The 13,096-nt window shown below is 37.3% G+C and overlaps 1 protein-coding gene across 5 annotated transcripts in view; it reads right to left on the bottom strand.

The window, feature by feature from the left end:
* The window catches only part of SCAF4 (SR-related CTD associated factor 4), a 60,465-nt gene that overhangs the window by 9,480 nt on the left and 37,889 nt on the right, over positions 1-13,096 (bottom strand). For 4 of the 5 annotated variants that reach the window (XM_027586108.1, XM_027586105.1, XM_027586104.1 and 1 more), the window contains exons 15-19: positions 12,402-12,558; positions 11,099-11,256; positions 9,435-9,600; positions 9,261-9,347; positions 8,912-9,103 (exon numbers count right to left, since the gene is read on the bottom strand). In XM_027586108.1, coding sequence (XP_027441909.1) covers positions 8,912-9,103; positions 9,261-9,347; positions 9,435-9,600; positions 11,099-11,256; positions 12,402-12,558 — 760 coding nt within the window. The remainder of the gene's footprint in view (positions 1-8,911; positions 9,104-9,260; positions 9,348-9,434; positions 9,601-11,098; positions 11,257-12,401; positions 12,559-13,096) is intronic. The other variant, XM_027586107.1, reaches the window with a different exon arrangement.

Here is a 13,096-nt window from a genome sequence, read left to right on the forward strand (position 1 = left end):
GAGACACATAAAAAGTTACTAAAGGTCACTACAGGAGTGACCCAAATGCATCAGTTAGCTGGATGCCTTTAAAGAGGATGTAAATTTAAGGGGGATCTTTTAAGGAAAGCAAGGACTTGCTAGGTGAAAAGGGGAGGAAGGAAAAATATGAGAAGGAAACATCTAAAAAGCAAGGCAGTTCTACCTCTTCACCAAGGATCTTGTCCTCCATCCTACCAAAACCACTGCTTCTTTCAAGTCCTGGACCTTTTGTTACAAATACCTGTATTACTTCCAATTTCTCATCTGCAAGCATCCCACTCTCTGACCCCCTTCTCAGAATAATTTTTTATCTCACAAAGGTCAGGGCCCCACAATGCCCTTCATTTCTTTACCTTCCCCTCCTTACCTGCCTCGGAGTCCATGGTTCCCCCTCACAATTGCCTGGAAAAACCTCGATGGTTCTGAAGGCAACTCTTCTACCTAATCTGTACACAGACAGGGCCGAGGGGTCACCCCACCCCCAACATGCCGACTGGTCTCATTTTAAGTTTACAACTGCAACCACAAGTGCTTCCTTAATTCGGGTTAGTGATCCTAACTCTCCTAGTCTGTTGGCATTTTCATTTCCCTAGATATCTAATTCACCTGCTCCCGTTTCTCCTTAATCCTGTCTACTCTTAGGGGGTTTGTTTTATACCAAATTCAGTGAGATAAATTCATATAGTGTACAATTCATCCACATAAAAGTGTGTAATTCAGTGGTTTTTAGTACATTCAGAGCTGGGAAACCATCACAATCAACTTTAGGATATTTTCGTCACCTCAAAAAACCCAAACTCTATCACCCCCATTTCCGGGCAATTGCCGCCCCCCCAACCCCAAGGCAACCACATACTCTGGTTTCTGTCTCTATAGATCTGCCTATTCTGAACATTTTATTTAAATGGAATCATACAATATGTGATCTTCTGTGACTGGCTTTTCACTTAGTCTTATCTTTTCAAGGTTCACCCGCCTTGTAGCACGTTTAAGGTTTTTTTTGTTTTTTTAATTACCAAGTACTATTCCATTATATTGTTTGAAATGGAAACCATATATATATATAGGGCTTTATCATGAAAATAAAGGTCGTTGGAAGTTCACTCACCTACCTACCACATCTACCAAGTTACCTGTACCCCTATTACTCCAAGAACATTATGCTCCAAGGGCTAAGCCCTTTATTCAAACCCTGAATCCATGCATGCCCTCAGCAAACGCCTCTTCTTGCACCAAAAACTTCCCCTCTGGTGAATCCAATAAAGATGCTTTAGTTTCATCCGTCTTTTAGAAATTAAAAAAACAAAAACCCTCCTTTACCTTGCATCTCCTATCAACTATCACCCCATTTCACTGTTCCTCTATACAACAAATAGCCTCAAAGATGTCCAAAATCACTGTACCCGTTTCTTCAGCTCTCATTCTCCACTGATCCTACATAATTGGGCTTTTGGATCCTTCATTCTGGGGAGACCACATTTCTAAGGTTATCCAGGAGCCTTTATTTTGCTAAATCCAGGCAGCAAGCTTTAGTGTCCTTCCTTGACCCATCAATACAACTGACAGTCGATCCCTCCCGTCTTCCTAGGAACTCTACTTGGCTTCCAGAATACCCCCTCTACTTTGCCTCCTAGCCCACTGGCTGCACCTTCCAGTATCCTCTGCTGAATAGAATAGTACAGAATAGCAGTTAAAACCACAGGTATTGGAGCAATGCTAGCTTCAATTCTGGACCCACCACTTGTAGCTGCTGACTTGGCCAGGCTACCTCCTCTCTTTTACGCTTCAGCCTCCTTCTCTATAAAATAGGGTTAACTGTACCTACCTCTTAGGACTGTAAGGCTCAAATGACTGATACATACACACTCTTCAGAAGAGTTCCTGGCATATGGAACTATGCCCACCTTAGTTCTCAGTATTGTATCCTCAAGTGTTGAAGTATTCCTGGGCTCATCCCTTTATGTGTCTACATTCCCTCCGTAGGTACTCGCACTGCTTCCTGTGGGTTTGCTGATGTGTTTGTGGATGACATCCAAAATTATATCTCTAGACTTTATTCACCAAATTGTTTACTTACCATCTGCACCTAAATTTCAAAGTTAAAATACCCAACATTTTAACTTGATATCCTCTCTGCAAATCCACTCCTCCTTGACCATTTGCCCATCTCAGGAATGGAAATTACACCCTACTGATTGCTCAGGTCAAATACTCATTCTTGACTCCCTTCTCTCATATCCCATATTTAATAAGGCAATAGGGAGGCCCTATCCTCAAGATAAATTCAGTGTCCAACCAACTCATTTTCTCCACTGTACCACCCCCGATGCAAGTGGTTAGCCTGCATCTCATCGACTGCAACAGCATGTAAACTAGTGTCTTCTTTCCACTCTTACCAACTCCTATGGTCTGTTTTCTATGTAACAGCCGTCATCCTTTATAAAATATACATTGGATTAGAACCACAACATTCCCCATTGCACTCATAACCAGGCCCTTGACAACCTTCTCTGAACGGATTGCCACTCTTTTCTTTGTTCACCCTGCTCCAGCCACACTAGCTCACTGTGGTCCTTCTCAAATAAGCCGAATTCATTCTCAATCCTGGCCTCCTTTTGTTCTTCTACTTGAAATGTTTTTTCTCTATTTCTATGGTTCTTCCCCATCATTTCTCTCCATATTACCTCCTTAGATGCCCTCCTGAGCCATCCTCTTTAAAACAGCACATCCCACGCGACACTCCTCAAATCCCTGTGTTCTCTGCTTCACTCTTTGTAGGATTATCTCCATGTGAAGTCCCTACTAGAATATAAGCTCTATAAACACAGGCTTTTGTCTTTTTCATTCAGGTATCTCTAGTACCCAGAAGGGTGCCTGGCACACAGTAGGTACTGAATAAACACATGTTGAATGTACGAATGAATGGTGGTGGCAGAGGTGATAACCAAAATTATCAAGGAGAAAATCTCTCTCAGGGTGCAAGAGCAGAGGCTTTAAGTCCAGGTTTCTCCCCCAGGCGCGGAGTGTCTTTCCGCTGTTAACCTACAAAGATCTGAAATTTATTTTGAGAAAAGCTGCACACAACCTCCTTTTCTGTTCCTAGTTGCAGTTCCACCTTTTTTGATCTGATCCCAATAAAATGAATGTTACCGTGGCATTTGCATGAACCTAGAATGAAATTTTCCCACAAGGAAAAAAATTTATCAACCATTCTTCTCTCTCCCACCAATACCCTGAAAGCCCTAGGCATGTGCACATATATATAATATATATATGTAATTTTTAAAAATCACTAAATGTCTTTTTTTCATTCCAGACCTTCAGAAAATGAAAATACTAATACAACTCATACATGTCTTTCCTTTGCTTAGATTTACCATTTAGTAACATTTAGAGCATAACTATTTTGTAAAGACTCCCAGGCAATTCTTATAGCAGTTATTATGTTGGGAGCTGGGGAGAACAAAATAAGGAGCTAGTTTTCAAAGAATGAGAAAGCACATTTAGATATTATTACACATTAAGATTATACCAAAAACAAATCATGCCTAGAATGTTAATCAGAGATCTTTAAGAGAAATGTGAGTTTTCAGTAATACATAAGCAGGTATCCTGAGAGGCGGATCTATTTTTAGCACAGGGGTACATTATGTTTTGATAAAATCCAGTACATGAAAACCAGATTTTCAAATGAAGAGAAATCAGACACAGATTATTTTAAAATGACTCCTTGGCTTTTTGCAAAATAATGTGCAATAGGCTCTGGTCAATTTCCTATAGTTTATTTATAGTAGCTTTTTAGAATTTGCACACAAATTGCTATTTTACTATAACTGGCAAAGTATTACAGGTCTGACTTAGAGTTGAGTTACACTATTAGAGTCAAGAAGTGTGGAATAAATAACCTATCACTGAACGAGATTTCCCTAGGGAATTTTACTTTCAACATTAGCTGGGGGAAAAAAAAAATCTTACCTGAAATTCTTCACAGCAACATCATTGTCTACCAAAATCAATCTAGAGCCCAGAGTGTCTGCCCCTCCCACCTTCCTCAAGCCCAAAGTGATATATGTCAGAAAGATTTAAATTTAAGAAAGAGTCTTTAGGCTGGAGTTCTATAGCCTAGGAAGCACAGAGGGACATGGGGACAATGTGATAAGCAGCTTTCCAGTTTTTGTACAAGACCTTCCCTGTGTTTTTCATTTGAAATACTTCACCCTCTGAGAAAATATAGTGTATTCATGCATCAACTCATATCCAAGGCAAGTATTTGTCGTGGATTAATAGCTCTTAATTCTCTACTGTATCCACTGAACAATGTTATATACTAAATTGAAGGTATTGCGATGAGTATGTGGGAACCACTTCTACTATGTAACACTAGTGAAATAATTACCAATGTAATATTTAGAGTTCCAATTCAGGTATTTTAAAGCTTTCAAAGGGAACATTTTATAGGACAGAGTCAACAGGCTTTCTGGGGTACCAAATCAAATACCTCATAGATCCCTCTAGCTTATAATTTAAAATAACCAAATATTATAGTGAAGTTCACAGTAAGAAAAAAAATTAAAACATAAAAGTTATATTAAAAATTAAATATTACCATTAAAGAAACTACTTTCTAGAATTTTCTTCAGATTTTCTTTGAATGTTATTCACACTAGATTGGTGCTCTAATGTTCTAATTTAAATGTTAAAAATTACTAACTATAAAAAAAATTAAAATTCTGGGCAGAGAAATCCAAGCTAAGTGAAATCACCACAAATCAAATATCAATTTTAAATTACTGAATGTGATCATAAAACTATTCTTCTAGGCAGTTCTAAGGATCATAACTATTGCATAAAAGCAAACACACCCATTTATGTAATAATTCACAAACCAATTCTGTACACATAATTTCTTGAAGTGTCCAAATTTGGGAACATCAACTCAAATGCTTATTGAGTTCACGCAGGGATGTGTAGAAACCAAGTCTGAAGGCCATCACACCACTGTCTAGCAATTCAGCCTAGAAGGCCACCAATTTGTGACTTCTGCTTTAGATCTTTGGTAACCAAAATCATCAGTAAATAGGAAGCAATCTTAGAAATACCCAATTCCTATTTATAAATTTCACCATCATCTATAGCAGTGTGACAAAACTAGGGAGAATTTGCATATTAACAATTAATGAATCAATGTATCTGACAAGAGAAAAGGCTTTCATTTTCCACAAAAGGGAAGAGTCCAAGTTAGCATAATTTTTCCTTGAAAAGATATTTTGGATATACTGGTAACACAGTAGAGATATGTAACACAAACAAACATTTTTTTTGTGTATTTTTTTTATTGTCTGCAACACCAAAGTAACCCAAATTTCACATTTACAATGAACTTTTTAATAAAAATATGCTATACATATTAGAGATACATGTTATACAAGTTTTTGAAAATTAAACACATACACTTAATACAGTAAAGAGAATAAACTGAATTGCTATTATCATTAATATTCCTTCTCTCCTAAATGATCAACAACTGTTACCAATAGCTTTTATGAAACCACCACTGTCCTAACTAGCTATTTTGGAATGTGAGGTACGAAGAATGGACTTCTTCAAAATCAAGTGATAATGAATTATTACTGTGCATCATACAGCTTCATAATTTCAGCTTACCAGTTACTAAAATAATCAGAATTTCTACAAGATGGAGGTTTAGTTCTCTACAAATTTGGTAATGTGGGCTACCTCAGCCCAACTCCAGAAATAAGTAGTTAACACTTCCAAACTAATGCCCACACTTACATCTGATCATTCAGAAAATTCTTTAAGCCAATCCTTGCAGCACTGCATTGCTTCCTCTCCATAATAATCAGGTCTTAACTACTGAATTCTGGGAGATGTGATGAACAGTTGTTTGGCCCCTGCCACTTTAAATTGTTATTGCCATGTTTCAGAAAGTAAGATCCAAGAACTGAGTTAAGGTCCCAAGAATAGGTTCACCTTCCCTTGTAAGAAAACTACCTGAGTATCATTAATGAGAAGAATACAAATATCATATTATGCTGTTTCAATGAAATACCACTATGAACTAACTTATTTCCTCAGTAGGCCAAGTGATGGAACTTGAAAATGTGTGAACTTATGACCTGGTCTAATCCACCATGAAAATATCTGAGGCAACTATGTCAAGATACATTTTTTTCCCTAAAAAGCTTGCTTCCTTTGCCAACAAATAGAACAGTTTACAAATCACAGCTAAAGTAATATAATTTTAGAATTACAAAGTATAGATCTTGTCTAGGTATTCTAAATCTCCCAGGGCACTCCTTACCTGTAATAAGCACCCACCATTCACAGATGGCCTACCCTGTGGCAGGCCCCACATGTCAGTCATTTTATATACATTAGCCCATTGAATCACCACAACACCTGGTGTGTCATTTTTATTCTTTTTTTTTTTTAAACAGATGAAGAAACTGGAGTTTCATATCACCTTCTAGGCTTTAAGTTTCCTGGTACAGCATAGAATTTCTTTTTATTATAAGAGAAACATTAGAGCACCAAGAAGAAAGTTGAAAGCATCTTAGTTCTAATATTCTATTACTTGGTCAACATCAACAATATCCCAACCTAATTAGCAATCCTTCAGTGCTGCAGTATTACATGTGATTATTGCATTTCTTTATCGGAATGATGGAACTGTGATTCCTCTTTTGGGTAAATTCTCCTTTATTTTCATCACATTAAAAAGTCTTTTTCTAAAGGTCAAAATTTATGGGATATTCTTTTCAAGATTTCTAATTGAAGGAATATAAAAGGCTTTCTTTCTTGTGACTGGAACTAAACTACTGCATTTTAGTTAAAAGTACTTATTTTGACAAGACAGTTTTCATTTTTACGTTATGTCACATTTTGATCTTTCCACATTTGGAACAGCCTTCAATTTCTAAATTTTGTTTTGCAAGTTACAAAGATCATCATCAGAGATAAAGTATAAAGAGCCCTGCATTGAAAACCATCCATCTATCCACATCCTCAAGTAACAAATGTCCCTCTCTCATGGAATTTCTATTCTGGTATGTATTTGGGAGGGAGAAGGAGGGGAAGACATACAAAGAGGCATGTCAGGCAATGATAAATGCTAAGAAATGTAATTATTTTTCTAGCAGTGCTTAACTTACTAAGTTTGTTTTTTTTTTAAGCTCACCAACTTTTGATCTGTGCTTTGTTTCACATGTCGGATGCAGAGTTTAAATTATGCACCTCTGTAGTAATAAGAAATAAAGGGTGGAGTCTTCAGGACCTAAATGTTAAATCAGTGGCAGGCTACTTAGTCTTCAAGGCTGTTTGAAAGTAGTGGTTATTAAACTCTTGGGGATGAAGAAAGCTTTCATTCAGTGGATTTACTAACACCAAAAAAAAAAGCACAAATGCATGCCACTTTATAAATAGGTCTCACGCAGCCTAATATCTATCCATGGATTGCTAGTAGACTAGGAAATTTCATTACAAAGAGAATTCATAATCAGGGGTGTCAGTGTGAGGCGGAAGAAAGGGGTGGATCAGAAAATACTATACAACTCAGATTCTGTGATTCTAATGCAACGATCTTACTACAAATATGAAAAACAAAATGCATAACAAAACTGAGATCCAAAGATTTTAAAGTTTCCTGGCTCCTAGAACAATGTTCCTTCTACTACATGATTTTCATTATGATGTAGATGTCTTAAGCAACTTCCTCATTAAACAAGCTACTTCCCACCGTTATGAGGACTACTGCTACATTACTGGTGACAATTTTAATCCCAAATGCTCTTTTACCATTACCCAGTCTGTGTACTAAAGGAAATAAAAATCAAGTTTATTATCAGACTAAGCTCAGTCTTAGAGAGGGCAGAAGACAGCATGCTATTTGAAAACAAATTGATTTTTATTATAAATGTAGTATATGCACAAAGTAAAAATTTCCAACAGCACTGAAAGGTGTAGGTGAAAAGTAAAAGTCCTGTATCACAAACTAATGTTCCACAGTCCTACATTTCAGAGGCAACTAATGTGCTCTCTCCTTAAAAAAAAAATCTAAGATTATGAAAGCACATATGTGCACATACATGTACCTCTGAAGAATACAATTGGCTTCCAGGACTACAATGTTATAATACTAAGGGTGAATTAACTACCCATTAGGAGAATCAAGTGTTAATTATACTTGGCAAAACCACTTCAAAATACAATTTATTAGTTTAAAAGATGGTCACCATAACAAGTATATGAAATAATCATTTATAATTCAAGTAAGCCTCTTAAAGATGTAAACAATCTAAATCTTACTTCCCTTGATCGCAGTAGTAAAATTGTGGGTTAAGAGTACAATAGATAAACTAGCAGGAGAAAACTGAGGGGTGAGAAAGAATTGCCCCAGGCTGTGCAACTGTCACTCAGACAATAAAGCCATTTTATTACAATGTATCAAAGGTAATTTCTTTGCTAGCCAACAGAGAAGGTTATCACAGCCCAGGGTTTTATAGAAATTGGTCCAGACAGGAAAAAATTCTAGGCTGTCAAAGAAAAGCTATCTCTTATAAAGCTGGATGTCTGGGGTTGTATCAATCATGGACTTTGTACCAATTCCCCCTCACCTATACCAAATTAAGATGTACAAATCCACACTTTTATTCAGGACGACAAACATGATTTCATCTTTGAGGTTGTCTCTTGGACTACTCCTTGGTAAAGACCAAGTGCACATATTTAAGAGAAAGATCTTCCTCAAAGAAAAATATCAGTCTCAGAGAACATTTTACCAAAATTAGCATTGTTTAAAAACAAAACAAAACAAAACACCTAACTTGGATGGGGGGGGAAAAAAAAACTAATGATAAAAAAATTAACTTACCAAGAAGTGAAACAGGCTGGGTTACAGGAGGGGTGGGCAGATTCGTGGGTGCAGCAGGTGGCACGGCAGAGCCATACATTTTCACACTGTCACCAGACTCGGCGTTTCCTCTAGCCCCAGACACCACTGTTGGAATGGGATTTCCAATAGATAAGTCTTTTGTAGTGTCTTCATTTATACCAGCGATAGTAGCTAAGGAATATAATTACATCAACATGTGAAGCTGAATAATTATCTCCCCAGTCAACATTTTTTTGCCATACTATAGACCCTATTTATTACTGGTCCATTCTCCCTCCTACTCCCAACTCCAAGAGGACGAGTGAACACAAAGGAAAAACATGCTTACAGTTTGGGATGCTTATTGGTGGAGTGTGAGGAGGAGGAATGGATACTGGTGGAGTTATAGGAGGTGGGGGTCCAGGAGGAAGAAAACCTAGAATAAGAGAAATAATGTCAACTTATGTTCTGTCACCTTATTTTGGTCTCTAAAAAGAATGTCTTCTTTAACAACTTAGTGTACCTGGTGGTAAATGCATCGGATTAAATCCTGGGCGCAAAAATGGTGGAGGAGGAGGCGGAGGAGGAACACCAGGACCAAAACCCGGAGGGGGAATGCCCAAGGGAGGTGTGAACGTGGGTGGCTGGAGAGCACCAACTACAGGAGGACCAGGCTGATGTGGTGGGACCTAAAAACAAAGAATAATGAAGCCACATATCTAGCCATCTTCCCATCCATATGGTAAGTAGAGACGAAAAGATCTTGTTGAAAAAGCTATTTCTAAACTTGTACTTACTGTATGAATCAATTTATCTATTAACAGATAGTAATTAGTACCTACTATAAATGACAGAATTCAAATTTTTGTTCGCTTCTCTATGATAGCAAATTCACATTTTATCTCATGAGTATGGACAGGTAAGCATGAGAAATACAACTCTAAGAAAAGCCACCTGGCAATTTACAGTGATTAAGATCCCAGGTTCTGGTGTCAAACTGCCTATCCCCTCTCCCCTTTTAACTAGCTTTGTGACCCTGAGTAAGGTGTTTACAATCTCTAGACCTCAGTTTACTCATCTGTAAGATGGAAAAGTGCCAACCTCACATAGTTATGGGGATTAAAGAGGTAATACATGTTAAGTGCTAGTGCCTGTAATAAACACCAAACAAATGTCAGCTACTATTTAAAAAAAAAAAAAAGTATGATCAATTTGAATGGATTAGTCAGGTTTCTTTAAATGAGTGGGGATATACACTGAATCCTGTTTAGAACCTGTGCTGAATGGGCACGTCCAAAAGATTTGCAAAAGAGTTTGCCAATTTAGGAAATCCATTTATAAAATAATCACAGCTAAGTATGTATCAAAGCATGTAATTTTCTCCTTGGAGGGAAAATCAAAAGGCTAGGTAACTCACTTTTTGTGATAGTTCAGATTTATCTGATTCAGATTTAATGTGAGAAATTGAAAAAGGTACAGGAAACATGCTGAGTATTTAACATATATTATGTCATTTAATCCTCAAAACAACTCTGACCTAGGAAGAACACCAGAGCCAAAGCCAAGAAAGAGAATTCCGACTTGCCCAAAGTCACATTGTGGAGAATAAACAATGGAGCTGGGATTCAAACTATGTTCTGTTAGAATTCCGGATTCTCTCCTCTGAAGGAATGCACTGACTGACCAGACAGCAGACGTTTTTAAGAATACACCCTCATGTTAAGTGGCACTCAATTTATTAAATAGCTCATCCATTAAAAAAATTCAGGATAGCACCACACAAATTGAGAATTAAGAAACTCTCTTTCCCTCAAATCAGCTGCTTGTTGGAATATATACTTTAAGTCCCCTCAGAACATAAAGTCCCCAAAGAATAAAGATCCAATAAAAGAAAACAAGAGGAAGCCAAATATAAAATGCTATTAGGTTTGCATCTCAAGTCTGAAACATTATAAAGACACTGAATAATCTAGACAGATATGTGAGTTTATTTTGATTTTGTTGATGTTTATGAAAACTGTGTTAAGGGTTTATAAAAAGTAGGTCCAACATACCAAAATATGAACAATATGCGCATTTATGTATTCGTGTCTTTGAACATTAATCTAGACATACATCTAAATAAATAAGATTTAGAAAGGCTTATCTTTCAGACACAAGTTTAAATAGTGCCCCAAATGTTCTTACCTGTGGAGGTGGCACTGTTATGGGTGCAGGGACGGGCACAGGAGGGACAGGCACTGGCAAAGGCTTAGGTAGGGGTGACACTGGTTCTGTGTGTGAGGTTTCCGCCCCTCCATTTTGAGCAACTTCATTTTCATGCTTCTTGGGGATTCCTTTCCAATCTATAAGAGTTAAAGAAATTTAACAATACAAGTTTAACATTTTCAGTTTATAACTTTAAATCTAGAAATTATTTTTGAAATGCTGATTATATAAAAAACTCAGCAGTATGATTATTAAAGAAATGCCTATGCTAATCTTATAAATATTAAGTGAATGGACCACAGTAACAAACATGCAAAAGAATGCCTACAGTTCTATGTATTAATTCAGTGAATTCTCATAACCATCTGTAAGTAGGTCCCATTATTATTCCCATTTTATAAATGAGGAAAACAATTTGGAAATTAAGGAAAACAAGGTCACACACACCAATAAGTGGCAGAGGCAGGATTCAACACACATCTGGCTCTAGGGTCTATGTTCTTAACCACAACAGTGTACTGTCTGGAATAAAGATCCCAGGAGGGAAGAGCAAGATTCTTTTTACTCTGACAGAATGCCTGGCACACAGTTGAGCCCTGATACCTATGTGCCTGCACAGACACCTAGGTGAAGCCATCACGCACCGAGGGTAAAGAGGTCAAGGTATGGGAACGGCCCAGCATTGTTTCACCTTTTTGGCTCTCAAACCAACTCTGCTTGCTTGAAACTCCTTTAATCACTTACTATTTTGCCATACTACCCTGCACTCCTCCTTATCCAGCTATCTATCAATCTCCAGATCATGCCCACACCTGCTATTTTCCCCACTGTAACCCTACTGTCAATCTGGCCTTTTTAATATTCATGGCACAGGTAACGCACCTCGTCTACATGTTTACTTCCGACTGCTTCTCTGGACTAGTAAATGCTTTCAAAGACATTATGAAGCACTGGATTAAAACACAATACCTAGTAATGTTCAGTTTAAGATTCATTTGATTAGGTTTTCACAGTGAAAAATTCTACTGTAATTAATGATTAACCCCACAATTAGCAGTATTTCATTTATGTCTGAATCTGTCCCACTAAACAGAAGTTGCCTCAAGGGCAAAGACCACATCTGTCTTATCTACCATTTTTCCTCAGTTTATAATGGAGAGAGATTGGCACATGGTGGGTACTTGAAAAATTTCAAAATCCACTTCCTACTATGAAGAAACATTTTTCCTATGTACAATCAAGAAAATAGATGAATTTTAAAAGAAATTAAATACTGCTTTACCTGGATTAAGTGTATCACCGTCCAACATTCCTCCTTCACAAAAACTCTCCAGTTCTTCAGGCTTGACTTTGTCCCATGGAATATAAGTAACACCCAGTTCTACATCCCAATACTGTTTATAATCTGCCTTTATTCCTTTGTTTAAAGCCCAGGCAATCTGTATCACCATTAGTCAAAATATAAAAAGAAAGGAAGGGAGAAGAATATCAGTTTTGAGAGTTAACTGTTTTTTGAATTTCTAATCACCCAGACTCGGAGGCAAGAGGGGAACAATCTGGGCTTGCTTTCCCCGGATTTCACTTTGATGCCAGGAAATTGGTTAACCTTTTCTCCCACTTTGTACAAATTTAACTGGCATTACCTCCTTATTCACTCTTCCAATCACTCACTTCTCAATTTAGCCAACATAAAACTTAGAGAAAAGGAAAATAATGTTTATCAGGGAAAGGCTGAATGAAGTTCCCTGTACAGTCCAACATACTGGGGACCACTTTCCAAAGTCTTGAGTACCTTGGAATTATTCAACATTAGACAAAATCCTTTTGCAATGCAATCTAAGGGTAGACTAGAGTGTTATATGACATTGAGGAAATGCTGACTCTGGCCCCTTATGGGAAGAATACCCATGTACCTACTACATCCTTTTCTCTACCTCTGCTGAGTATTTTTAATAGTTTATTCTAAGAATGAGATGG

The sequence above is a fragment of the Zalophus californianus genome, chromosome 1, assembly GCF_009762305.2.
Source record: "Zalophus californianus isolate mZalCal1 chromosome 1, mZalCal1.pri.v2, whole genome shotgun sequence".
In the NCBI taxonomy this organism is placed as follows: domain Eukaryota; kingdom Metazoa; phylum Chordata; class Mammalia; order Carnivora; family Otariidae; genus Zalophus; species Zalophus californianus.